The 26,742-nt window shown below is 39.3% G+C and overlaps 1 protein-coding gene across 1 annotated transcript; it reads right to left on the reverse strand.

Annotated features, from left to right (window-relative positions):
• Window positions 1-932: 932 nt before the first annotated feature.
• LOC113084784 (uncharacterized) lies at window positions 933-26,298 on the reverse strand. Its single transcript, XM_026254951.1, has 9 exons — window positions 25,935-26,298; window positions 14,180-14,509; window positions 11,592-11,915; window positions 11,025-11,150; window positions 10,315-10,368; window positions 3,739-4,044; window positions 3,252-3,389; window positions 2,581-2,895; window positions 933-1,842 (listed from the first exon to the last, which is right to left on the reverse strand). Exons 1-9 carry the CDS (start codon window positions 26,011-26,013, stop codon window positions 1,736-1,738), a joined length of 1,779 nt encoding a protein of 592 aa, XP_026110736.1. The 5' UTR covers window positions 26,014-26,298; the 3' UTR covers window positions 933-1,735.
• Between the last annotated feature and the right edge of the window lie 444 nt (window positions 26,299-26,742).

The raw sequence follows: 26,742 nt of genomic DNA on the forward strand, positions 1-26,742 counted from the left end.
CTCATAAGAATTTCTAGGGTTGCCAATAATTGTGTCCAACGAGTATTTGAGAAAAACATTAATTTCATAATGATATTTCCCCTCTGTTTTAAATTCTTATTATCCAATGAAAGGATACATTCTTGTGAATTTTTTAAATAAAACATCAAAAGGATTAACAGTGCAGATGAATTTTCACAGCCTTATTTGATCATATTTGCCAAGGGTGCCAATATTTGTGGGCATGACCGTATATATATATATATAAATCAAAGTTAGAAACCAATCACTCTATAACAAGGACTGAATGGAGAAAGGTCAGTGTCCCATTTCATTAGTAATAGTGGCATTTTTTTTTTTATGAAAATGTTTGTGTTTAATATAAGTTCCTTTGAAATCGAGCAAAATCTGAGTCTATTAAAGCCACGCCTGAATCTGTTGTACGTCTAACTAAATAAATTATCTCTTTTTCTAACTTCATGACCCCACATCTCCAAACACTTTCAGATGAAGGTTGTGTTTTCAAAGAAAGTCAACTTCCAAACAAAATTATCAGAAATTTGTTTAAAAACATTTACTGAAGCTTAAATTCACATAATTTCACAAAAGATACATGTACATACTTATATATATATATAAGTATTTAAATGGGATATATCCATCCAGTGAATATTTCTGGCTTAGATTGGGATTTGATTCTAATAAATGTATGTTTTGTGATTTAGATTGTACTGTTCTTGAACTGTAATTCAGTTTCAATAACATGCCATAATTCTCCTGACCATAAAACCAGTTATTATTATTATTATGTACTTTTCTTCCATTACCATTCAGCTAGTTGAATAATATCTGATTTTGACTCTGTTCAACTAGAGGATCAATTCATTTTTACTGTGATTTATATTGATTGTGTACATACAGTATGAAGAAACACACATCGGACACAATTGTGTACTTTTATTGTTTATTAAGATTATATCACTCTTATTCAATGGTGAAGTATATTGTTAAACAGTTGTTATGAAGCAAAAACTGTATCAGTGTTAGTCCACTAGAGGACAGAAATGATCAGATATAAGATCAGCGAATATTAATATCTTACATGAACATTAATCATCAAGCAGATTTAATAAAACACACTGTATCATATCACTACTAGAACTGAACAAAAGAGTTTTCCATCTGTTTTGTTATAAGAGCAATGAGACTCATTGCAGGAGCTTCAGCTTGAACACAAAGACACTATACACACGAAGAAGAAGGAGGAGGAGAAGAAGGAGAAGAAGAGGAAGAGAAAGAAGAGGAAGAAGAAGTAGGAGAATAGAAGAAGGAGAAGAAGAAGGAGAAGAATAGAAGGAGAAGAAGAAGTAGAAAAAGAAGGAGTAGGAGAATAGAAGGAGAAGAAGAAGAGGAAGAAGGAGAAGGAGAAGAAGATTTGGAGACAGACCATTAATCTGATACTGGAGTTACTTATATAAAAACAACACATGCAGAGCTTAGAGAAATACTGCTGTGATAAAACGTCTTATAAAAGCACATATGACACTCAGCGTCTGCAATTACACAAACCCAGATCTGTGAGAGTCAAACTAATAATAACAGGTAATGTGAAGCTTCTTGTGTGCAGCTTTAACAGCTCAACACAGATTCATCTCTGACTTTCACTGGACAGAGTCTGGACACACAGAAGTCTCAGGAGCATGTGTTGATGATGTCAGAGTGATTGACAGGACAGCAGTGGGCGGGTCTTGTGTTGTTAAAGTGATCTTCTCCTCTCTTGCTCATTCACTGCATCAGGAACTTTTTCACCCAGCAGTGACATCTCTACAGTCTCTGATTCATTATCTGGCTTTACTGAGGAATCTGAAGAAAAATACAGAGACACACCAACTAATTAAAAACTGAGAAGAGGTACTGCTCTGGGTTTTGATGTATATATGAGATGCAAACTAAACAACTAATGTCAAGGATTTATGACTATAGGTGCATCTCAATAAATCAGAACGTCATGAAAAAGTTAATTTCAGTAATACAACTCAAATTGTGAAACTCATGTATTAAATAATTCACTGCACACAAACTAAAGCAGTCTAAGTCTTTGGCTCTTTTAATTGTGATGATTTTGGCTCACATTTAATTTAACTGAAATATAAAGTTTATTTTTTCTCAGGACAGCTGCTGTTTAATTTAAAGTCTTTTTGTTTTAATCTGAAGGAAGGAAGTCGTGTCTGAAAGCCTCACGTCTCTGTGAGCTCTAGACCGATGCTTATATTGTCCAGGATCTGCCACTGTATTCATTCTGTGACAGGACATTAATAACTATAATATTCTACAACAAAATGATATGCTTTTATACACATCCAATGTTTATAAATGCAGGTAAATTATTTCAACTTTATTGGTATGTTAATGTTCGCTCTGCATTAAGTCATCATTTGAAGAAACTGGATAAATTGAGGAAAACGCAAAATGAATGTCACAGTTAACACACTATAATGAGCACCTTTTCCTGTTAAACTGAGTTCAGAGTAGGACTGTTCATTCACAGCATCACTCTTACACTCGAGTACATGTTAAACATAACTGAAGACAGTTCCTTACTTTGAATGGATACCCTGAACTTCTTTGTCAAGGTCCCTCCGCTGCTGCTGATGATCTGTAGTTTATAGAGTCCAGTGTGTTGAAGTAATATGTTTGTGATGGTCAGAGATCCAGCCATCTCATCCAGCTCCAGTCGGTCTCTGAATCTCTCACCAGCACCATCATCATACGTCTCTCCAGTCCCTGCTCTGATGTAAGCTATGAGACTGTTTTGATCTCCAAATGTCCACAGCATCAGATCATACCTTTGTTTTTCACTATCAGGCTTTAGAGTGACAGAACCTCCTTCTTCTACTGGTTTCTCCTCCACATTCTCTGTCACAGCAGCACAAAGAAACAGAGAAAAACAGAGCCAGATCTGTCTTTAGATCAAGTGTGTTCACGAGAACATCGGAGTTTGAAATGAAATGGAGATGGTTCACTGATGTCTTGAACAGAAACTTTATATTACTGTCTCTACTTCAGATTTAATAACTCAAAGACAAAACTGTAAATCCAAGTGAACTTTATACAGATTGCTGATCTAAATAAAAGCCCTGGATCTCATTAACTCTGAATGGGGTCTGAACATTAAGCAGTTTAATCTGAATTCCCTGCAGAAGAACAGAATTATGGGTAATAACTGCCACTGGAGATCTGTGATCATTATTATACTAACTTGAGCTACTCACCATTGACACTTCTGGATTCGATGTCATATAGCATAGAGGGTCCAGAGTGTTCAGTTCTGGTGCTCCGGAGCAGATTGTCACCTTCAAACATCATTTTATCATTAGACCTAGTGATATCTTCTCCCGTAATCGCTGACCCTGTCAGCAGCGCACAGAAACAGAGAAACAGACAGATCTGTCTTTAGATCAAGTGTGTTCACGAGAACATCAGAGTTAGAAATGAAATGGAGATGGTTCACTGATGTCTTGAACAGAAATTTTATAATTACTGTCTCTACTTCAGATTTAATAGCTCAAAGACAAAACTGTAAATCCAAGTGAACTTTATACAGATTGCTGATCTAAATAAAAGCCCTGGATCTCAAACTCTGAATGGAGTCTGAACATTAAGCAGTTTAATCTCAATTCCCTGCAGAAGAGCAGGATTATGGGTAATAACTGCCACTGGAGATCTGTGATCATTATTATACTGATTTGAGCTGCTCACCGTTGACCGTGACAAAAAATATCTGGACTGAAGCCCCACTTCTGTCTCTGATCTGTAGTTGATAGAGTCCAGAGTCTGTGGTTCTGCTGTTCCTGATGGTCAGGGATCCAGTCTGATCCAGCTCCAGTCTGTCTCTGAATCTCCCATCAGCAGTATGCTCATATATAAAGACCTTTCCAGTCTTTCCTCTGATTTCAGCTATGACAGTCCGCTGCTTTCCTTCTCCAAACATCCACTGGATCACATCACCTTTATTTATTTTATTATTAGGCTTCAGAGTGACAGGATCTCCCTCAGTCACTGACTCTGTCAGCAGCACACAGAAACAGAGAAATGAGGAGATTATTACAGTTAGCAAACAAACATGAAACAGAATCATTTAATATCGAGAGGATAGTGTGTGTTTCTTCATATGTGTGCTTCTAATAATCACTTCATCTCCTGGATGACCTTTACCTGAAGACTTAGAACTGTTTACTATAATGTTACATGTTTTTACATTAATTAGATTGGTTAATAAACATTTACCACACCAAAAAAAAAAAAAAAAAAAAAAAAAAAAAAAAAAAAAACAGCCGTGTTCAGTTTAACTGTTTGCTTGCTGAAAACCTTGCCTGTAATTCTCAAATATTATTTTTCAAACTCAAACACGTGTGCGGAGTTCATCTATTAAATATATTGAGTTAATTAATTCCCTCTGTCATGTTTGTAGCTCAGTGTTGTATTTCAGATCTGTAGTGAAGAGGAAGATGATCATTGAATAATAACTCATATTTCTGTCTGTTCTCACACAAACATCACATGACTCTTACTCATACTTAAAGTAGTTTGACAGACATATCTCTGAAAACTGTTGCTGTATTCTGATTAGCTCCATGATATTATCCAGATATCTTATTTTGTATTTGACAAAATAAATAAAGTCATACACATCTGCAGTGACATGAAGGTGGATAAATGAAGACAATGTATATTTTATAATAAACTATTCCTTCATAAGAATAAATACTAATACTAACTGACCAGATATGCGGAGACACATGAGTGTAATTTACAGTACAAGCACTCTCTCCAGATCATGTTCTTGAGTTTCTGTGTTACAGTTTTTCTCAAATGCTAAATCACAAATGCCAATCCTCTAAACCAAATGACCAGTTGTCTAAACACATTTATTAAATCTAGCCATTATTTTCCAATATCATAAACACATTTCACATGAAGACACAATTCACAAAACACAATCCTCCGTTCTCATAAATCTTAACACTTTTTTTTTTTTTTTTGCTTAAACACAAGTTGCAAAAGAACTCTGCTCATATTCTCAAATGAAAGCTCATGTGATGCAAAATGCTTGCCACAGTCAGCAATATTTGAACACAAAGAACACACCTGGCATCATTCATTGCACACAACAACTCAAAATTAAAGACACTTGTTACTAATGCTGTGACCACATGTATAAAAGCAAGTTCAGAGTGCACAGTTTGCTGAAGATTCAAACAAACACAATGGATGAAGGCAGAGTCAGGGGAAGAGGAATTCGAGTCAGAGGAGGGAGAAGAGCTGGCCATGGAAGAAGAGGAGCAGGCCAACGAGGAAGAGGAGTTCAAATCAGAGGAGGAAGAGGAGCAGGCCAACAAGGGGAGAGGAGCTCAAATCAGAGGAGGAAGAGGAGCAGGCCAACAAGGGGAGAGGAGCTCAAATCAGAGGAGGAAGAGGAGCAGGCCAACAAGGGGAGAGGAGCTCAAATCAGAGGAGGAAGAGGAGCAGGCCAACAAGGGAGAGGAGCTCAAATCAGAGGAGGAAGAGGAGCTCAAATCAGAGGAGGAAGAGGAGCAGGCCAACAAGGGGAGAGGAGCTCAAATCAGAGGAGGAAGAGGAGCAGGCCAACAAGGGGAGAGGAGCTCAAATCAGAGGAGGAAGAGGAGCAGGCCAACAAGGGAGAGGAGCTCAAATCAGAGGAGGAAGAGGAGCTCAAATCAGAGGAGGAAGAGGAGCAGGCCAACAAGGGGAGAGGAGCTCAAATCAGAGGAGGAAGAGGAGCAGGCCAACAAGGGGAGAGGAGCTCAAATCAGAGGAGGAAGAGGAGCAGGGCAACGAGGGAGAGGAGCTCAAATCAGAGGAGGAAGAGGAGCAGGGCAACGAGGGAGAGGAGTTCAAATCAGAGGAGGAAGAGGAGCAGACCAACGAGGGAGAGGAGTTCAAATCAGAGGAGGAAGAGGAGCAGGCCAACGAGAAAGAGGAGTTCAAATCAGAGGAGGAAGAGGAGCAGGCCAACGAGGAAGAGGAGTTCAAATCAGAGGAGGAAGAGGTGCAGGCCAACGAGGAAGAGGAGTTCAAATCAGAGGAGGAAGAGGAGCAGGCCAACGAGGAAGAGGAGTTCAAATCAGAGGAGGAAGAGGAGCAGGCCAACGAGGGAGAGGAGTTCAAATCAGAGGAGGAAGAGGAGCAGGCCAACGAGGAAGAGGAGTTCAAATCAGAGGAGGAAGAGGAGCAGGCCAACGAGGAAGAGGAGTTCAAATCAGAGGAAGAGGAGCAGGGCAACGAGGAAGAGGAGTTCAAATCAGAGGAGGAAGAGGAGCAGGCCAACGAGAAAGAGGAGTTCAAATCAGAGGAGGAAGAGGAGCAGGCCAACGAGGAAGAGGAGTTCAAATCAGAGGAGGAAGAGGAGCAGGCCAACGAGGAAGAGGAGTTCAAATCAGAGGAGGAAGAGGAGCAGGGCAACGAGGGAGAGGAGCTCAAATCAGAGGAGGAAGAGGAGCAGGGCAACGAGGGAGAGGAGTTCAAATCAGAGGAGGAAGAGGAGCAGGCCAACGAGGAAGAGGAGTTCAAATCAGAGGAGGAAGAGGAGCAGGCCAACGAGGAAGAGGAGTTCAAATCAGAGGAGGAAGAGGAGCAGGCCAACGAGGAAGAGGAGTTCAAATCAGAGGAGGAAGAGGAGCAGGCCAACGAGGAAGAGGAGTTCAAATCAGAGGAGGAAGAGGAGCAGGCCAACGAGGAAGAGGAGTTCAAATCAGAGGAGGAAGAGGAGCAGGCCAACGAGGAAGAGGAGTTCAAATCAGAGGAAGAGGAGCAGGGCAACGAGGAAGAGGAGTTCAAATCAGAGGAGGAAGAGGAGCAGGCCAACGAGAAAGAGGAGTTCAAATCAGAGGAAGAGGAGCAGGGCAACGAGGAAGAGGAGTTCAAATCAGAGGAGGAAGAGGAGCAGGCCAACGAGAAAGAGGAGTTCAAATCAGAGGAGGAAGAGGAGCAGGCCAACGAGGAAGAGGAGTTCAAATCAGAGGAGGAAGAGGAGCAGGCCAACGAGGAAGAGGAGTTCAAATCAGAGGAGGAAGAGAAGCAGGCCAACGAGGAAGAGGAGTTCAAATCAGAGGAGGAAGAGGAGCAGGCCAACGAGGAAGAGGAGTTCAAATCAGAGGAGGAAGAGGAGCAGGCCAACGAGGGAGAGGAGTTCAAATCAGAGGAGGAAGAGGAGCAGGCCAACGAGGGAGAGGAGTTCAAATCAGATCAGGAAGAGGAGCAGGCCAACGAGGGAGAGGAGTTCAAATCAGAGGAGGAAGAGGAGCAGGCCAACGAGGAAGAGGAGTTCAAATCAGAGGAGGAAGAGGAGCAGGCCAACGAGGAAGAGGAGTTCAAATCAGAGGAGGAAGAGGAGCAGGCCAACGAGGAAGAGGAGTTCAAATCAGAGGAGGAAGAGGAGCAGGGCAACGAGGAAGAGGAGTTCAAATCAGAGGAAGAGGAGCAGGCCAACGAGGGAGAGGAGTTCAAATCAGAGGAGGAAGAGGAGCAGGCCAACGAGGAAGAGGAGTTCAAATCAGAGGAGGAAGAGGAGCAGGCCAACGAGGAAGAGGAGTTCAAATCAGAGGAGGAAGAGGAGCAGGCCAACGAGGGAGAGGAGTTCAAATCAGAGGAAGAGGAGCAGGGCAACGAGGGAGAGGAGTTCAAATCAGAGGAGGAAGAGGAGCAGGGCAACGAGGAAGAGGAGCTCAAATCAGAGGAGGAAGAGGAGCAGGCCAACGAGGAAGAGGAGTTCAAATCAGAGGAAGAGGAGCAGGCCAACGAGGAAGAGGAGTTCAAATCAGAGGAGGAAGATGAGCAGGCCAACGAGGAAGAGGAGTTCAAATCAGAGGAGGAAGAGGAGCAGGCCAACGAGGAAGAGGAGTTCAAATCAGAGGAGGAAGAGGAGCAGGGCAACGAGGAAGAGGAGTTCAAATCAGAGGAAGAGGAGCAGGGCAACGAGGGAGAGGAGTTCAAATCAGAGGAGGAAGAGGAGCAGGGCAACGAGGAAGAGGAGTTCAAATCAGAGGAGGAAGAGGAGCAGGCCAACGAGGAAGAGGAGTTCAAATCAGAGGAAGAGGAGCAGGCCAACGAGGAAGAGGAGTTCAAATCAGGGGGGAAGAGGAACAAGCCAACAAGGAAGAGGAGAAGGTCCAGGAGGGAGAGCAAGACAACCTCGCACCATCATTACGGATGAGATGCGAGCAACAGTCATTGACCATGGCATGACAATGGCTGAAGCAGGACTACGAGTCCGTCCAAACCTGAATAGGTTCACCATGGCCAACATTATCAGGGCATTCAGACAACACAACAGCTATTGTACTCTATTGCTTTCTTTGTCACAATACAATTTTACAAGCCTGTGAAAGTAGTCCATTGGTTTCAAATCAGCTGTTACTGTATTGTAAAACATGTCAATTGACAACACATGTTTCTTTCTTTAGAGTTGAAAGAATGCCACATAGAGGTGGGATGGTTGCCATATTTACAGCGGCACAAGAAACCCTCATTGTGGATATGGTTCGTGAGAGCAACCTCAACAGACTCCGGGAGATCAGAGACAAAGTCATTGCCGATAATGTCAACTTTGAGAGCATTGATGATGTCAGCTCGGCCACAATAGACAATAGAGTTCTCAGGCGCCAAAAGATGCGGATGAAACAGATCTATAGGGTTCCCTTTGAGCGCAACTCTGCGCGACACAAAGACCTACATTACGAGTATGTGCAAGTAAGTATACATCCATGTTCGTTCACAGTACACTTAGTGGACATACTGTGTTGCTCAGTGGCCTACATTACTTCTGGACAATACTGTGCTACCTGACTGACTGTTGTTCTGAACACTTGTGCACTTTCACATTTTCACAGAGGATATTACAGTTGGACGCGATGGCCAGACCTCATGAGTACCTCTTACTGGATGATGCTGGCTTCAACCTGCAGAAACGAAGGCAAAGAGGCCATAACATCATTGGCCAAAGAGCCATCACTGAGGTTCCTTGCCAACGGGTTGGGGGGGGGGGGGTCCTCTTGGACCGCCAACAACACCATCCTGGGCCCGCACATCACATTTATGTGATCATTTGGGACAATGTACGCTTCCACAAAACAAACCAAATCAGAGAGTGGTTCACCACCAACAGTAACCACTTTTTAAACGTCTGTCTGCCACCTTACTCCCCTTTCCTGAACCCTATAGAGGAGTTCTTCTCATTGTGGAGATGGAAGGTTTATGACAGACAACCATACACTATGGAGAACCTCCTAAGGGCAATGGAGGTGGCCTGTGTTGACATCCCAGTGGAGGCCTTCCAAGGATGGATTCGCCATTCCAGGGCATTTTTCCCATGGTGCCTGGCAAGAGATAATATATAGCCAGCGATGTGGATGAGGTGATGTGGCCCGATGCAGCTCAGCGACATGATGCCGCACAGTGATTGTGGTGTAAATAGAGTAAATAAAAAAACTTCACACCCTGATAATGTTTCCAAGAGTACTGTTGTGTGCAATAGATTCTGTTTTTGCATTGAGTTGTGTTACAGTAGTGTACATGCAGAATTTCTTCATATGAAACTCACAAATCTAAATGCCTAATCCTCTGCAGAGATCTAAGAACATCCATTACTGTAAAGTTTCTAAAAATATGCATTGGCAGTTATGAAACAAAGAACCTTCTCACAAATTGAGCATTGTGTTTTCAATTGTTTTGCTGTAGTGTGTAATGATGTGTATAGTGTTTACATTTTTTGAAAGCTTCGAGCTGCTCTTTTGGTGTGACAGTTTGAGTTTTGAAGTGAGAAGTTGTGGTTGTGTTTATGTCGCTTTAGAAAACGGTGTTGTGTTTAGACATTGGGAAACATGGAGGAAACGTTGTGAAATGTGTTTTAACATTTGAGAAAAACTGTAATAGTCTGTGATGTTTTAATTGAAGCAGATGAATGACGCCACACACACACACACACACACACACACACACACACACACACACCCACACACCACACACACACAGTGACACACACACACACACACACCCACACCCACACGTGTGTGAAGAGATATGAAAGACTCCAGCAGCCCAGATACAACAGAACAAAAGACCAAAGCACAGCAGGACTGTGATTTTAGACTAGAAAAGAACAAAACTACATGAACAAACAGATCTAATCAAATGCAGATCTTAAATTCAGCCTTTTAAAGAGATTAATATTCAGTAATTAGTGTATTAATGTAATTCAGCTCAATACTACACAATCACACTTCATTAATTACTGCATCAGATACAAACAGAACTTACCGCAGAACCTGATTTTACCAAGTGAGACATGTTCTTGGGACATCTTTGTTGACCCTGGAACAACATTGTGATTAACCAATCAGATTTGAAGAACAAGTTTATAGATTTAGTGTAGTTTATGCTTAAAATCACTGTTTGGTGCTTGTACATCAGTGTCATTAATCTATCATTTCCTCTGATTTTAGGGATTACTCATGGTTAAGGTTAGGTTTAGGTGTAGGAATATGTTCAAGACTACATTTTTTGAGTAAAATGTTGTTCCATGGTCAACAAAATATGTTGACCTAGGAACACATCTAACTCAGCAAAATCATGACGTGCGAACTTACTGTATTTTCCGCACTATAAGGCGCACAGGATTATAAGGCGCACCTTCAATGAATGACCTATTTCAGATCTGTTTTCATATATAGGTCGCACCAGATTATAATGCACATAGAATAGAAGATACTGCAGTCAAACGTTTTACTGGGTTTGCGTTTCACTAGATGGAGCTGTGCTAAAGGGAATGTCACCATTTTGACTGAGCGCCTGATTATAAGGTCGTTTTTTTTAAAACTCAAGGCTTTTAAGTGCACCTTATAGTGCGGAAAATACGGTATGCTTAAAATAGAAATGTTGAGTGAGAAATCACACTATGTATTCAAATTCTACTAAAGCACAATAAAGCTCAGTGTTGTTTGTCTTGCTGTATCAGCTGTAATACTTACACGGTTGTTTTTGTATTTCAGAGATCTTGCGGCAATAGTAAATCACTCCAACACCAGTAGTAGCAACGGCTAGAATCAGAACAGTAATAACAATCGCTGCTACAGCACCTGGAGACAGATCTGTTCCTGTGAGGATAAACAGAGACAGTCATTAGTGTGAATGTGTGTCTGATCTATAACAAACACTGCACACATCAGAAAATACTTCATCTTTTCAATATCTCGATAAAAAGGTGTTGACATGATATCTAAAGTATAATAGTTATGGTTTTTGGAGCATTATTTTCCTCTGTTATAGACAGCTGACTTGGGTTATGTGTGGTTATTTGTGTAATTAAATCAGACTATATTTGTGTGATCACTAATCAAAATAACAAACATGATCAGAATTTGATCAAGTGAAAACTTTTGCTCCAGTTACTCAAAAAGGGTCTTTATGTAAATGTCAAAAATCTATTTGTACGAGGAAGTACTGTGAATTTCATGTCATCTATTATTTTCTAACCTAAAGTGTTAAGTGCATGTCATCCCATTATAAAACAGTTGTCTGAAGACTCAGTTACTCACGTTTGACAGTGAGAATGAACAGCTGTGAGCTCTCTCTGCCTCGGATCAGTAGTTGATAGAGTCCAGAGTCTGTGGTTCTGGTGTTCCTGATGGTCAGAGATCCAGTCTGATCCAGCTCCAGTCTGTCTCTGAATCTCTCTTCAGCATCGTATAAAGAGATCTCTTTAGTCTCTGCATCAACTGTAGCCAGGAGGATGTCTTCATCTACAAACCTCCACAGCATCAGATCATCTCTGTGTATTAGAGATTCATCAGGGTTTAGAGTGACAGATTCTCCCTCCATCACTGACTGTGACTTCACTCCACCTGTCCCACTGATCACACCTGGAGAACACACACAAACAGATTCTCAGAGAGACTTAACTTACAAAACCTCAGACCTTCTGGTTACAGCTGATAAAGCTCTAATCATGGGAGATTTTAATATTCATGTTGATAAAACAAATGATGCATTAGGACTTGCGTTTACTGACCTAATAAACTCTTTTGGAGTCAAGCAAAATGTCACCGGGCCCACTCATCGTTTTAATCATACACTACATTTAATTTTATCGCATGGAATCGATCTTACTGCTATAGATATTGTACCTCAAAGTGATGATATTACAGACCATTTCCTTGTATCGTGCATGCTGTGTATTAGAGGGCTGCATTGGGTTTGGGCTCCCGAGGGACCCAATGCAAAATCTGCGGGAGTGGGTGGTTTTACCTTTGCTGTGAGTGAGAGTGGGCGGTGGTTTGCAGTAGAAGTTAAGTTGAAAAGAAAATTAAAGCTGCTGTTTACTTGACAGAAGCAAAGCAAGGCAAGTCAGACATCTGTGGTACAGAAGCAGCACAGACTCCTTGTGCTTTACACAGGACGGGTTTGCAGTCCGCTACTGATCTGCGGCTGTTTAGTCCACAGACACAACATTTGTTCATTATTTTATATTTCAAATCATCTTAAATAAATAAATAAATAAATAAATAAATATATTATCGGCATTGTGACTTATCACAGAAGAGTAACAATATTTCATAATCATACACATTAGTTTGAACTCAAATATAAACAACATATTCATGCATTTGACTTTTAGGTTTGTATAAGGTGCTCAAGCAAGTGGCAACACATTTTAACTTAACATTGTAGCCTACTTTTCTTGTTAGGATATTGCAAATATTTAAAATTAAAACACCACTGACAGAAACAGTCGGTTCTCATGCCTTTTGCATTTAGAACTTTATTACAAGCAATCCCAATTCCCCTGGAACGCACTGACGGACCGCAACCGCGTGCAGTATGAACGCTGGAATCCGTTAAGGCATATGCACTGCAGATGGAGTATGTGTGAAACAGGCCTTACTGTATTCATGTCGATATTGTGTTTGCTGTTAGTTGTAGTGAAAGCATTTTGTGAGAGAAAATGCGTTGCAATGACTAGGGCTGTCGCGATAGTCAATAAATCAATTAATCGCACAATAAATTTAAAAAAGTAGCTCGATAATTTTTTCAGCCACAATGATTTTTTTCTATTTTTATTTAAATAATGTAGCATGTCTTGATGTGATGTGGGGTTAATCTTGAGCGCAGCCTGTGTACAGCCCGTGGCAGAAAACACTCTCTCCAAAGCACAGATGTCCCGGGAATAAAGAGATAACGTCTCGCTAGAGTGAACAGCTTTGGGAAGGGCCTTTTTTCGCTCTCTTTATTTGGCTTGCTCAGCTAAATATGTCTGTGTGTCAGCGTGCCCAGTTAACACACACGCACGCACGCACTTTTCTCCTTCTTTCCAAAGCGCTCGTGCAGTTGCGCTCCTGAGGCGTCTGTCATTGCTAAGCATCCATCAGCTGCGATATCCGTTACAACAAGGACATTTCAGTAATGGATTACCACCACCGAAAAACCCTTGCTGTAACTCTGCTACAAGATTTATTTATGAAATAAAGACAAATAAAACGCATTTAAAAAAAACGTTATCTCCAAACATCCACAGCATCAGATCATCTCTGTGTATTAGAGATTCATCAATGTTTAGAGTGACAAATTCTCCCTCCATCACTGACACCGACTGTGACTTCACTCCACCTGTCCACAAAGTCAACATGTTGGTATTTCTTGCTCTGAAACTGCCATAAAATAAAATAAAAAAGTTTATTGATCTTTGAAAATGTGTACCTGCGTTTTTATGCCATTATCATTATATTAGTTGAAACTAGTCCTAGAATCGTTTATCGCAATAATTTCTTGGACAAACTTTTATTTCTAAATGTAAAAATCATACTAACAAGTACACCTCAGCAAAGATAAAAAAACAAAAAACAAAAAAAAAACATTTAAAAATAGAAAATAATCCACATCATGGGACCTTCACGAAATGAATTTCACAAATCAAAATTTAACACATCAGTTTTTAACACTGCACATAATCCTGGGTTATATTTCTTTAAGGTTTGTTTTAATGACCAAACCAAGTCCACTTTTAACCTTTTCTAAAACAATGTTTCACACTTATAATTTCAACCTGTACTAACAATACTGCCCCCTTCCCGAAAGAAAGAAAGAAAGAAAGAAAGAAAGAAAGAAAGAAAGAAAGGTAAATACTCACGTTGGACAGTAACATGAAATGTCTTGTATGTAGGTTCAGTTCCTCTTCTAGAGATGATTAGTTGATATTGTCCATCGTGTCTGATTCTGGTGTTTCTGATGGTGAGAGAGCCAGTGATTTGTTCCACCTGTAATCTGTCTCTGAATCCCTCATCATCAGTGAAAGAAACTGAGGTGTGATCGTTCCGTCTTGTTATTTCAGATATTACAGAGCGTTCAGGTCCGAAACTCCACAGTATGGTTTGATCGTTGAGTATTTGAGTAAGATTGGTGTGTAGAGTGACGGAATCTCCCTCCATCACTGATATATCAGTCTCTGCACCAGACACACCTGAAAGAAGAAGAAGAAGAAGAAGAGTTCACAGGGATAGATTAAACTGATACCACACCTGTAACCTCACGAAACAGATTCAACAGAAATCATTGTGTGATTACTGATCAATCAACATTATTACTGAAGAGTTTGTCAAGAAGAAAAACAACTGTATACAGGACAATACACAATAACTGTTTTAGTGTTTAAATCAGTTTGATCCACATTACTACAGTACACAGCTGAAGAGCTATAAATCTCACTTAGTTATTTATGATCTACTTGCTTTTGCATGAAAGGACAGCTGAGAGAGAGAATAGTAAAAGATGTGTATCATGATCTTTGAACACCTGCAACATACACTGTACAACAGCTCTGAACATTTCCTGCACTACACACACACACACACACACACACACACACAAATACTTCTTGTGAAGTGGTTGTTTCAAAACAAATCGCTTCACTTTCTACTCTGCCAGTAAAAAATAAAAACATAAGTTTTTAAAAGTTCAATAAATATTTGAATAAGATGAACTTGTGAGGCAAGCAGAGGCGGACAGAGTACACAGCTTCATTACTTGAGTAAAAGTACAGATACCCCTTGCTAAACTTTACTCAAGTACAAGTAAAAGTACTACAGTCAGATGTCTACTGAAGTAGAAGTACTTGTTTTAAAAGTACTTGAGTATCATGAATACATTTTGTAAATAGTGCATTACTACTACCACAGTGCTTACATTTATGTACAGAAACATCCTACATGGAGTTATGACCAATGGTAATGTTAATACCTTGGAGAATGTAAAAGGAATTGACAGTAAAATCAAGTCATTTTCATCCTTTTACCATGTTTCTTTATTTAACATTTCTCACTTGCCCACAAGGCACAGCACAATGGCAACGCTCTGACATCTGCTAGAGCTTAAATTGATTTTTTGCGCCCACATTTGAACTTGACTGTGTTAAACACACCGCATACTCAAGAACATCAAAGCAAATGCTCAGCTTACATTAATGTGTATCAGAAAAGAAAATTCAGCTAACAATTGTGTGTACATGTGAGTCTCTCTGTTTTTCATCAATCAAATAAACCTAAACCAGCAAAGAAGGCAATATAGAAATGTTCAGACTCACCTCTGAACCTGACCGTGTTATACACGCAGGATAGAAGAGAAAATAACAATGATTAAAGAATCAATCAATCAGCTGATCATCTGTGTTTAGGTCAGTGTACAAAGAAAAGAAAATTTAATTCAGCTCATTTGAGTGACAGTATCAAGCCCCTTCCTCTCAAATTGACACACAGGTAAAGACAGGAGAAAATACTTCCAACTGAATAACATTCTCACACACACAATCTGTGTGTGACAACTCACAACTGTGTGTGTACTGTACTTCAATTCAATCAAATGTCATGAAGTCTTAGGCAGAAAGCTGAATGTGATTGCTGATAGGCTGTCCCAATCAGAGGCGCCTGCACAATCCATTCACGTTTGAAAGGGAAACAACAAATGTCCAAATTTTTTCCGTCCACATGGAGACGCATTACTGTGAATATACACAAATCTTTTATTGGATAGGCGTTTCGTCCACACGGATCTGCCGTTTGGGAAGAGTGAAACTGGTGGGTTTTTTTAAACGGGGTCCCAGATTGGATAAATTTGAAAACGCCATCTTTGCGTTTTTGTTTGGACGGTGAATCCACATATTTTCTGAAATGATGACATCATCAGCCCGAGTCTTGCCTTTAGTCTTAACTTTTTGGTAAAAAAGGGGATTTACTATTAAAAATAAAATATGGAAGAAATGTTGTGTGATTTAAACCTTAAAAAAAATTGTTTGATTTTTTATTTTAGTAGTAGGCTATGTACATTCTGCTGAACAATAGTAATACATCTCTGGCAAATACTTGTCTTTAAACTAAACTTTTATTTTGGCGGGTTGACGTACCTTTACAGTTCTGTGTATGTGATGTGACGCTAGTTTTACTCAAATCAAACGGTCAAATGCTCATGAAGTGACTGTCAGAGCAGTTCTGGAGATGTTTTTCATGTGTTCTCGTCTTATTTAGTGAGACAGCAGACGCTGAATTCACCGGAGCGTCACGAGCGCTTCCGTGTGTTTGATAAAGGAAGACGCGCTTCTGCTCCATTCATTAACAGACACACGCAGAACATGCAGGATTCATATTTAAATTGACTGTTCCGGCTTAATATTTACAGATATTAGTCCATATCGTGATTTGATGTAAGTGCAATGAGCTATTTTTGATTAATTCATTCAATATTTGGCAAATTCCCTGCCATTCCACTTTAAACTGTGAATTACGATTTTATGACTGGATTCCGCAATTCCCTCCGCGTTTTCTGCATCGCGGAAATCATAGGGCCCTAGTTGTGGTATGCCAGCTCTATCTTGCAATGGACAAAAGCCACGACATTCTCTTTAAGTTTTCCCTCAAATCAAAACACTGCTGGCTCCTTGCAGTATGAGATTTCGAACGCATTGATTGTGTCTCCTTCTGCTTTGTGGGTGACGTAAACGCGTCGTCTCTCATTTAAAAAATCATTGCGAAAGAACCTGACTTGAGATTTAAAATAAATTAAACTCTTAAGCTCAAATGCTATTATGGGGATTTCCGTTTTCCATTTTCCTACCTAATTTAAAAAGCTTCCCATTCTTTCCTGCAATGGTGTAAACACCGATATTTGGTATCATTTTAAAGGAAACCCTTGGAAATTACATAAAACTCCGTTAAAGAGCCAGTAAGATGAAAATTCTAAGCTTCCTATCACTGTTTATAAGTCCTGTACATTAGGTTTAAATCCATCCAAGGTTAAAAAACATTATCATTTTGTCAAAATATCATTTTAAAATTACCTCAATTCTCAGAGATCCCCAAACGGTTCACGCGAAGCTGTTCAAAAGATTCAGTTTCCTTAAACCCCACCTTTCGGTAGCATACTGTGATCTGCTTGGTCAACTGACATAGTCAGTTTTGATTGGTTGTTCCGCACACACCTCCACGGTTAACTATTCGTTAGCATCTGCTTGGGGTGAATTTTGTCTTATTCCTCTCACCACGAAGCAAACAGTAAAATAAAAAACTTGAAGTCTCGCTGCTTTTTCTTCTGTGTGTGTGTATTCAAGCCGCGCGCTTCAGTTTGAATCTGAATAGCGCTTTCAGCGCGGGGGCGTGGTCACTTTAGATATAATGAAGGGAGACGTGAAAAATGGACATCGCGTTGTTTTCATATGGATTACTTTATCACAGAATATCTGTTTTCGGCAGCACTTGTTTAGTTTTAAAGTACACATGTCAAGCTTTCTATAGATATCTCTCTCATGTCTCTTCGTTGAGTATTCACAGAGTTACACTTAATTTTAATGACGTTTTTGTACATGACGAACAGCGCAGACAGGTTGCAGACAGCACACATACTGATAAGACGCTCGGGAGAAAACAGACACATAACTTCATAATCATACTTCGCGTTGTGATTCGGAGATGCTTGTTGGTCTAAATAAAGTTGGTAATGAATCTTCTTTTATGGCCAAACACTTTGAAAATCCCGCTGTACTCACCGAGTTTAGAAAAGCAGTCATCAGTGAAATGTTGTGAACACAACAAAAGGGATTTGTTGTACTGCTCTGGTAATGTGGTGAAAATGAATTTTAGCCATTGGTTCTTCTGATCTTCATTCTTTGGCAGTGAAAGTAAAACACACCGTCTCCTCGACATGATGCTCTCACACCAACCAGAGCGTCTGTGTGTTGGGGTGGGAGGGTGTGGCACGTCAGAGGTCAGTTTCTCTCAAGACGGTAGGCGGAGATTATTATGCAAAGTGCTCCTAGTGACGTACATAGAGATGGGCAAAAGATTTGAAATCTATAACGACTCGTTTCAGCGATTCAGAGTCGACTCCTTACTTTAGAAGCCAATAACTTTATAAATCGTGTACTTTTTGGTTTAATTATATGCACATTGTTTACACTGATGGACAGCTACATCATACACTGTAATAAAAGGTAATTTTTGATTTCCCATCTGTGTGGCTCTTTAAAATTTATAAAAATGACAATATATGCTGTGTGTGTTATAATAAATAGGGAAAAAAACAAGGTACTTTTTTATTTTATTTGTATAAACTGAAGTTTGAAATAGTATAGCTCAGGCAATGAAGGGCCAAGCAACTTCAGACCTATTTAATGTGTTTCCAGCACATGTCAGCTAATAGAAGAAAAAGGAAATTTCTTTCTATCCTAATCTATGCAAAAGTTATTCCATTCCAACTGAAGGAAGCAATAATACCATTTTTTTATACAATTTCCGCCTACATAAATATAAAGGGTTCCTTTACATACCTGCAGTATGGAATAATGTGATATCTGTATATTATTTTACAGAAAACACTCAGAAGTCACATAAAAAGCTGCTGTTTGTGACAAATAGTATCATTTATGTTGTTTCACATATGATGAACCATCTCAATACAATGTGCTTTTTTTGTGTGTGTGTTTTCTGAACAGTCTTTGAAAGAGGATAAGTCAAACTGAAAACTAGCAAAATGCATCAAATTATTAAATATATCTGGTCTATCATAATCTAAAATAGAATCCACAATCTCCAGCTTCATATCATTTCATTTATGTCTATTCTGTTTGGTGTAATGATTGGGAGATATTACCTGTCTTAATCATCTATAATATTTCATCTTCTAGCATCGTGTCTGTGTGTTTTGACTCATTATCAGCACTAAATCCGCTCCCCGAAGCTTGTACACGACCTTCGGAGTGTCAACAAACAAATTTATGTTCATCCACCCAGTACTGTACTGTTTACTGTACCTTCACTGAGATGCATCAAATACTGTACATTTATGTCAATAAACAGTTTAGCTTATTGTTAGCGGAGCTTCCACGCTTCAAAATAAAGAATCAAATATATAAAAGTAACAAACAAGCGTATAACTTCACCAGATACGCGTCCTGTCCTCTCCACGGTGACGGTGGTCATCCATAACTTGTAGTATGATTATTATGCATTGATAATCCATGCGACGCGTCCGCTTGTAGTTTTCCCTCGCGTGTTCTTAGTTTAGAAGCAGCCGAGAACACAATATCCCATCGGCCAGCGCTTCGCCGGTTCAAAAGGAAATGGTCACTCACTGTCCACTCCCTCCCCCCGCTGTTACGCAGAGGTGTCAATTATAGAACCTCTGAGTGGAGCACACGGCTCTGACTGACAGCTGATGGGACAAATAGTGCTTCACAAAAGAGATCAGATAGACATAGCAGAAGAAAGCCGCTTAGGCACATCATATGAGTTGGAAAGCGGGTCTCTCTCACAGCCCTTTGTTCCTGTATGTGCGCACTTGTATAAAACGCTTTATATCTTACCAATGGAAGCACACAGAAATGTAAAAATTGTCTTGTTTGAAAGAAGAGATTCTAATCTAAAAGATTCTATCGAGTATATAGGTATTTTTGCGGCTGACTGAAGCGGTGCTAATATGGATAAATAATAATTTGCAATGAGGTGAGAAATTCTACATCGCGATTCTGTTGAAGATCATTCGATCTGTGATTGTCACACAATAAAATGTTCCTGAGAATGAGAGCTTTCTTGTGATATATGACTTGACTGTTTTGTGAAAAATATTTTAAATACACATTCTTATGAAAAATTATTCGCAATCGTTAGACGGAAATTTATGGGGGGGGGGGATATATTTCTTAGCTTAATTTGACTACTTTATGTATCAAAAAAACCCAATTAATGGTATTCTTTGTAAAGAAAACACACTTAAGCTTTCAAATGAACCCATATATGGGCTGATACCATATAAGGAAGGCTTTGCAAATGAAACACCAACATTTTGCATGCTTTTTTTGGACCCGGTACCGGGTCCGCAGAGTTTAAGAGAAGAGGCTTCATTATGGAGACGCGAACCATTTAAAACGTTTCAGTTCGATTTTGTGAACTGGTTCAAAAAGATCCGGTTACATCGAATGATTCGTTTGCGAACCGGATATCACAAACTGCTTTGTTTTAAACTCTCTCTCACAACAGACACGGAAGAGAAGACAATGCTGAATAAAGTCGTAGTTTCTGCTATTTTTGGAACAAAATGTATTTTCAATGCTTCAAAAAATTCTAACTGACCCTCTGATGTCACATGGACTACTTTGATGATGTTTTTCTTACCTTTCTGGACATGGACAGTAGACCGTACACACAGCTTCAATGGAGGGACTGAGAGCTCTCGGACTAAATCTAAAATATCTTAAACTGTGTTCTGAAGATGAACAGAGGTCTCACGGGTTTAGAACGACATGAGGGTGAGTTATTAATGACAATTTAGATTATTGGGTGAACTAACCCTTAAACACAGATTAATAAATGTATTGTTCCAGGTTCGTTTGTGTACCACTCACAAGGTTTATGAGCATTGTCCATGTCTTCTCCGTTTTAAGTGCATCTCTGTGGCAGAATTACAGCGCCACATGCTGGTCTGGCATGTATACTTGTTGTATGTATCGTTTTGTGGTTTCGTGTGGACGCGGATATTTCTTGAGACAAGGGAAAAAAAGATCGGATTGGGGTAAGCTCCGTCTCCGTGTGGACGGGGCCGAAGAAGTAACGGGTACTCACGGTTATGGATAGAAATGTAGAGTAAAGAGTACAATATTTGCCTTTTAAATGTACTTGAGTAAAGTCATATGTACTCCCTAAAAATGATACTCAAGTAAAGTACAGATCCCTCCAAATTGTACTTAAGTACTGTACTGAAGTAAATGTACTGTCCGGCTCTGGAGGCTAGAATGCACAAACAATTAAACCTTGTTTTACTGACTGCATCTTGAATAAAGCTGTATTTGTCTTTACTGCAAATACAACACAAAGTACACTCATATTACAGACAAATAAATACATATTCAATAAAAAAGGTTTTACAGACAGATGCATGATATTTAATATTAAAATGTATAGAAAATAGGATTGCTGACTGAAAGTCAAATTTCTTTATGCAAGTGAAATGCTTGGGGGTCTTTGGCAAGGAAAGGTTTCAAAAACCTTCATTCAAGAAGAAGAAAAGTAGTAGGAAATTAAATCAAAAGGATCATATATATATATATATATATATATATATATATATATATATATATATATATATATATATATTTGTATGATCCTTTTGATTTAATTTCAGTACAGCTGTGACCTGAAGAAGAAGAAAAGAAGAAGAAGAAGAAGAAGAAGAAGAAGAAGTGAAAATGCACGTACCGTGTTTATCAGTATCTTAATGTTCATTACGCTAAAAATAAAAACTAAGTCAAAATTAATTTGGCTGATTCCTCAAGTTTTCTACACATACCGTTATATATCGATATTGTGAATTTGTATGGCCACAATAATCTAATATCGTGACAGCCCTAATATGAAAAGAACCGACCATCTTCAGAAAAGCTTCTATGTCATTTTTATTTCATCTTTCCTGTAATGTCTGATTAAGTATCTTTTGTGAGGGCAACACTTGTTTGATTACAGCCATTAGCGGGGATCTCCGCTCCAACAGTGCCTCCCACTGTCATTGGTCACGGGGCGGTCACACTAGACATTGAACTTCATTGGTCACGGGGCGGTCACACTTCATTGGTCACGGGGCGGTCACACTAGACATTGAACTTCATTGGTCACGGGGCGGTCACACTAGACATTGAACTTCATTGGTCACGGGGCGGTCACACTTCATTGGTCACGGGGCGGTCACACTAGACATTGAACTTCATTGGTCACGGGGCGGTCACACTTCATTGGTCACGGGGCGGTCACACTAGACATTGAACTTCATTGGTTACAGGCCGGTCACACTTCATTGGTCACGGGGCGGTCACACTAGACATTGAACTTCATTGGTCACGGGGCGGTCACACTAGACATTGAACTTCATTGGTCACGGGGCGGTCACACTAGACATTGAACTTCATTGGTCACGGGGCGGTCACACTAGACATTGAACTTCATTGGTCACGGGGCGGTCACACTAGACATTGAACTTCATTGGTCACGGGGCGGTCACACTAGACATTGAACTTCATTGGTCACGGGGCGGTCACACTAGACATTGAACTTCATTGGTCACGGGGCGGTCACACTAGACATTGAATGTGAAGTTTTTCTGACACCGCTGTGAATATGGGCGGGAGTTGGATATAATGGTTTCCCCTCAGTTATCACAACATGGTTTAATCTGTGCTTGTACTGTCTTTTGTGATGGCGTCGAAAGCATCTTATTATATTGTACTCTTGGTCTCTCTATATATAAATGTATATACACAGTAAGCAATAAAAAAAATTACAAAACGTGTCCTCATTTAAATGTACCACCTGTTACTGTTTCTGTCAACACTGCGAACCATGCAGCTTCTTCTTTTATATATAATCTTTTTAATTATTCATTATATAAAATAGGACAGTGCGCTATGGCTAAAATTAGCGCTTTCTTCATTTCTTTATTTCTCTACAGAGAGATCACGCAGTGATGTATCGATCTTCTACTGGTAGTCATGTCTTTACATGATGTGAATTCCCAGGTCAGAGTTCACCAAACTTGAACTTTGGAACGCAGTGAAATGCAGAAGTATTTCGCATGAGCTTGAGTTTCCGGTCTGATGCATTTGCATGCGTATGATTGGAAGTCAATGGAACGAAAAGTGCAGTGTGACCACCCCTTAAGTCTGTGGGGAACACCAGTGTCTGTTAACAAACAAGCAAACGTCCTTCAGAACTGTTTTGAGAAGGTGCTTTAGTTTTGAGCCATGTACTGTACTATGATTTAGGGTACTACTACTACTACTATCTGTACCCTCCAATAATCATTTACTCAATCTGTACTTTATGAGGTGAAGAGGGAAAAAAGAAAAAGAAAATCAGCCACACATATCAACCAAAAAAAAATCAGCATCATATTTTGGCCATCAGCTGCCCTGGTTTCTAAATATCAGCATCAGCCAGAGGAAAAAAAAAAAAAAGTTCAACCTCCAAGAGTTTAATTTATAATTGGGTTTAGAGTGAAACCATCTGCAGATTCTGCTCTTGTGAACAAAAAAGCTTCCCAAGACATGACATGAAATAAATATATTCAAACTTTTGGTTTTCAAGAAAAATACCAAACCTGACTACCTTTACATTAAAGGGTAGGAATTAAACAACATCTGAAGTATCAATACTTGTTTCACACACACACACACACACACACACACACACACACACACACACACACACACACACACACACACACACACACACACACACACACACACACACAAATTCTCTATATATACACAGACACACACACACATCAAAATAAATTTAAATCTTAAAAATTCATTGGCAGGACAAATCTAATTTTGAATCTTAAAGCCGATCTCTTTATCCTTAGTAGGAAGGGGAAGAGACTTTCTAAAATTCCATCCTTATCAAAATCTTTAATCACGTATGATTCCCATCTGATAGGATTTGGCTAATGATCCCGTCAAAAAACATTTCTAGTAACTCTATTTGTGTACATTTTCCTCACAAAAATGTAAACTTCTAAGGAAATCTCAATTCTGGGGAAACTTGGCGGTGCAAAATTATCTTGTTTATCTATTAATCTCAAAGCAACGGGAACAGCTGTTATTATTCTGTTATAAACATTAACAGTACACTGCATTGGAATTCCTCGCAAAACTCTCCATTTAGCAACACATTTTCATTATCACCTAAAAACCGGGCAATACCCAAATTACTTTCGATCTCCATTCCTTGAAAAATACAGGCTTTTTACACTTGGGTAAATTTGGTTTTATATTGGCAGGTTATATTAGACATTATATTTGTTACATAATTGAGTCTCCAGACAAGAGACAGATAACTACAAGCCTATACGAGACAGCTCCTGAAAGTAAACATTTTGTTTTGCTTCTTTTTCATAAAGTGATAAAGACTAAAGTAAAAGCCTGTCATACTCTATTACTGATATATTAAAAATAATTTTAACACTGACAAAACAGGTAAAATTAAAGGTCTACTGAAGTGTCTTGAAAAGCACAGCATTATGTGATGTGTGCTAAAAACATAGCCTCATCATTTTTACAAATACACACCATAAGATACAAAACATGAAAATATCCCTTACAAAATTTAACAGTGGTTACAACGGATGGTCTCGCGAGAACGTGATGATATCCTCGCAAAACACTTTGCAGGTTACATTAGAGCTGCATAATTAACTATTCAGCTATGTCTACTACGACTGTTTTACATCGCAAGTGTCAGTGGAGCGTTAGAAGCACGTTTTGTTGTTGCCCATGTTAATGAATCATTCATGCTGCATCTGATCCAGAAAGAGCAACACTCTTTTCAACCACACATAAATACTTTGTGTTACAGATATTTAAATAACATAAATTTATAGTTTTATACATATAACTGGTTATAAAAACGTCCAAAAGAGACGTTGAAAATCGTTGGTAATTGGTAAGCCGTGCGCTGCATCCAGTCTAGACAGCATTACTTTATTGTATTATTCTATTCTATTATTCTATATGGTTGTATTGTATCTTGTCGCACTGAGCTGCTCACATCCAGTGTAGACACGGTGTTGAGAGGAGAATATGTTCAGTCCCTCCCTCCGAAACTTTGAATATTCGCTGTAAATTAAAACCGAAGCTTCGAAGCTCAAAAATGGTGATCGGACCAGCCCTAAAAAACTCAGCAGGGTAAGATGAGACATTTTTTACAAATGTGTAAACATTGCAGAAAAGATACCATGCCAAGAGTCTTTTGACTAAAATGTTCATTAGTAACCGGCTTTACTGACGAGATGCGCATTAACGATCGGCCGATCGTGACTGGATCAGCCCTACTAAAAACAGACTAAAAAAGGATTTAAGTTAAAAAACAAAAAAACAAAAACTGAATACGAATGAAGGAATAAATGTCACTGAAACTAATGAACATTAAGTCAAAAGACTCTTGGCATGGTATCTTTTCTGCAATGTTTACTGGTTCATCAGTGACTACAGGAGGAAAGATATAGATCTGAATATAATTTGATGAAAAGCATCTTCCGGTTCTTATCAGAGAAGCAATTCTCACTCCAAGTTGAACTCAAAAGTTGGGAGCCCTGCATTTTATTATAAAGTTATTGAACGCGGAAAAGTGTGAATGTGCGAATATGAAACAAACTTTATACATCTATCGTCACAAACTGTACACCATGCATGCTATCAAAAACAATCGCATTTACCCCTCCTCACACTTTTTAATCATGGCATATTTTCTTATGTAACGTTACTGACATTTAATTCCCAATATAAACTGTAAATATGAAAGCTATTTTTTTTTCCGAAAGCATTCCGAAAACGAAAGTAGATAAAAGCATAAACTTACCGTCCACAAACAAAACGAACAGCAAGAGCAACATCGTGATCTGCTTGTTGCTGTAAAATCTGAGTTTAATAGACATCATCGATGGGAATATATAGCCTATAACTTTACATATATATTCTGTTCGTTGAATCTGGGTTGAGTTTGTCGCTCTGAGCCGACCCAAAACCGAGTGACACGCGTAAATAACAAAAAAAGAGGCTTAAAAAAGAAAAGGGAAACGCCTTAATTACATCTGAGATTTACGACTGATTACGACGATTAAATGAGGCAGAAACGTACAAGGAATATCTATCCAAAGAAAGAAATTAGAAGTCGCATAATGGTCGCTTGAAATGGCTGCTGTTTACTTCCGCTTCTGGCTTCTTCTTCTTCTTCTTCTTCTTCTTCGTGCTTATTGGCGGTTCGCATTCTTTTCCAGAGCATTACCGCCATCTACTGTAGGCAATAGATCAGAGACTTAAATCCTCACTATAGTGGCTAGTTGGGAGTGATGCCCTTCATGTTGCTTCGTGTTTCAGCTCCTCCATGAAAAGCCCAATTCCCTTCCACCCACGCTTAATTATAAAAAAAAAAAAAAAAAAAATATTCCTATATTCTATGAATTAACTTGGTTGCCTTCAGAAATTGTATTAATATACTATATCCTCCTACCGGATTCAGAATATCCTCTAATGCTACCAGTTGATCACCTACCTTCTGCATTTCTCCCATTAATGTCTTTCTTTCTTCTCCATATTTACTACAGTCTATAATTACATGTTCCACTGTTTCTCTTACTCCACACTTGTCACACATACCATTAGGATGT

This window comes from Carassius auratus, unplaced genomic scaffold, assembly GCF_003368295.1.
Source record: "Carassius auratus strain Wakin unplaced genomic scaffold, ASM336829v1 scaf_tig00040563, whole genome shotgun sequence".
NCBI classification, from domain to species: Eukaryota; Metazoa; Chordata; class Actinopteri; order Cypriniformes; family Cyprinidae; genus Carassius; species Carassius auratus.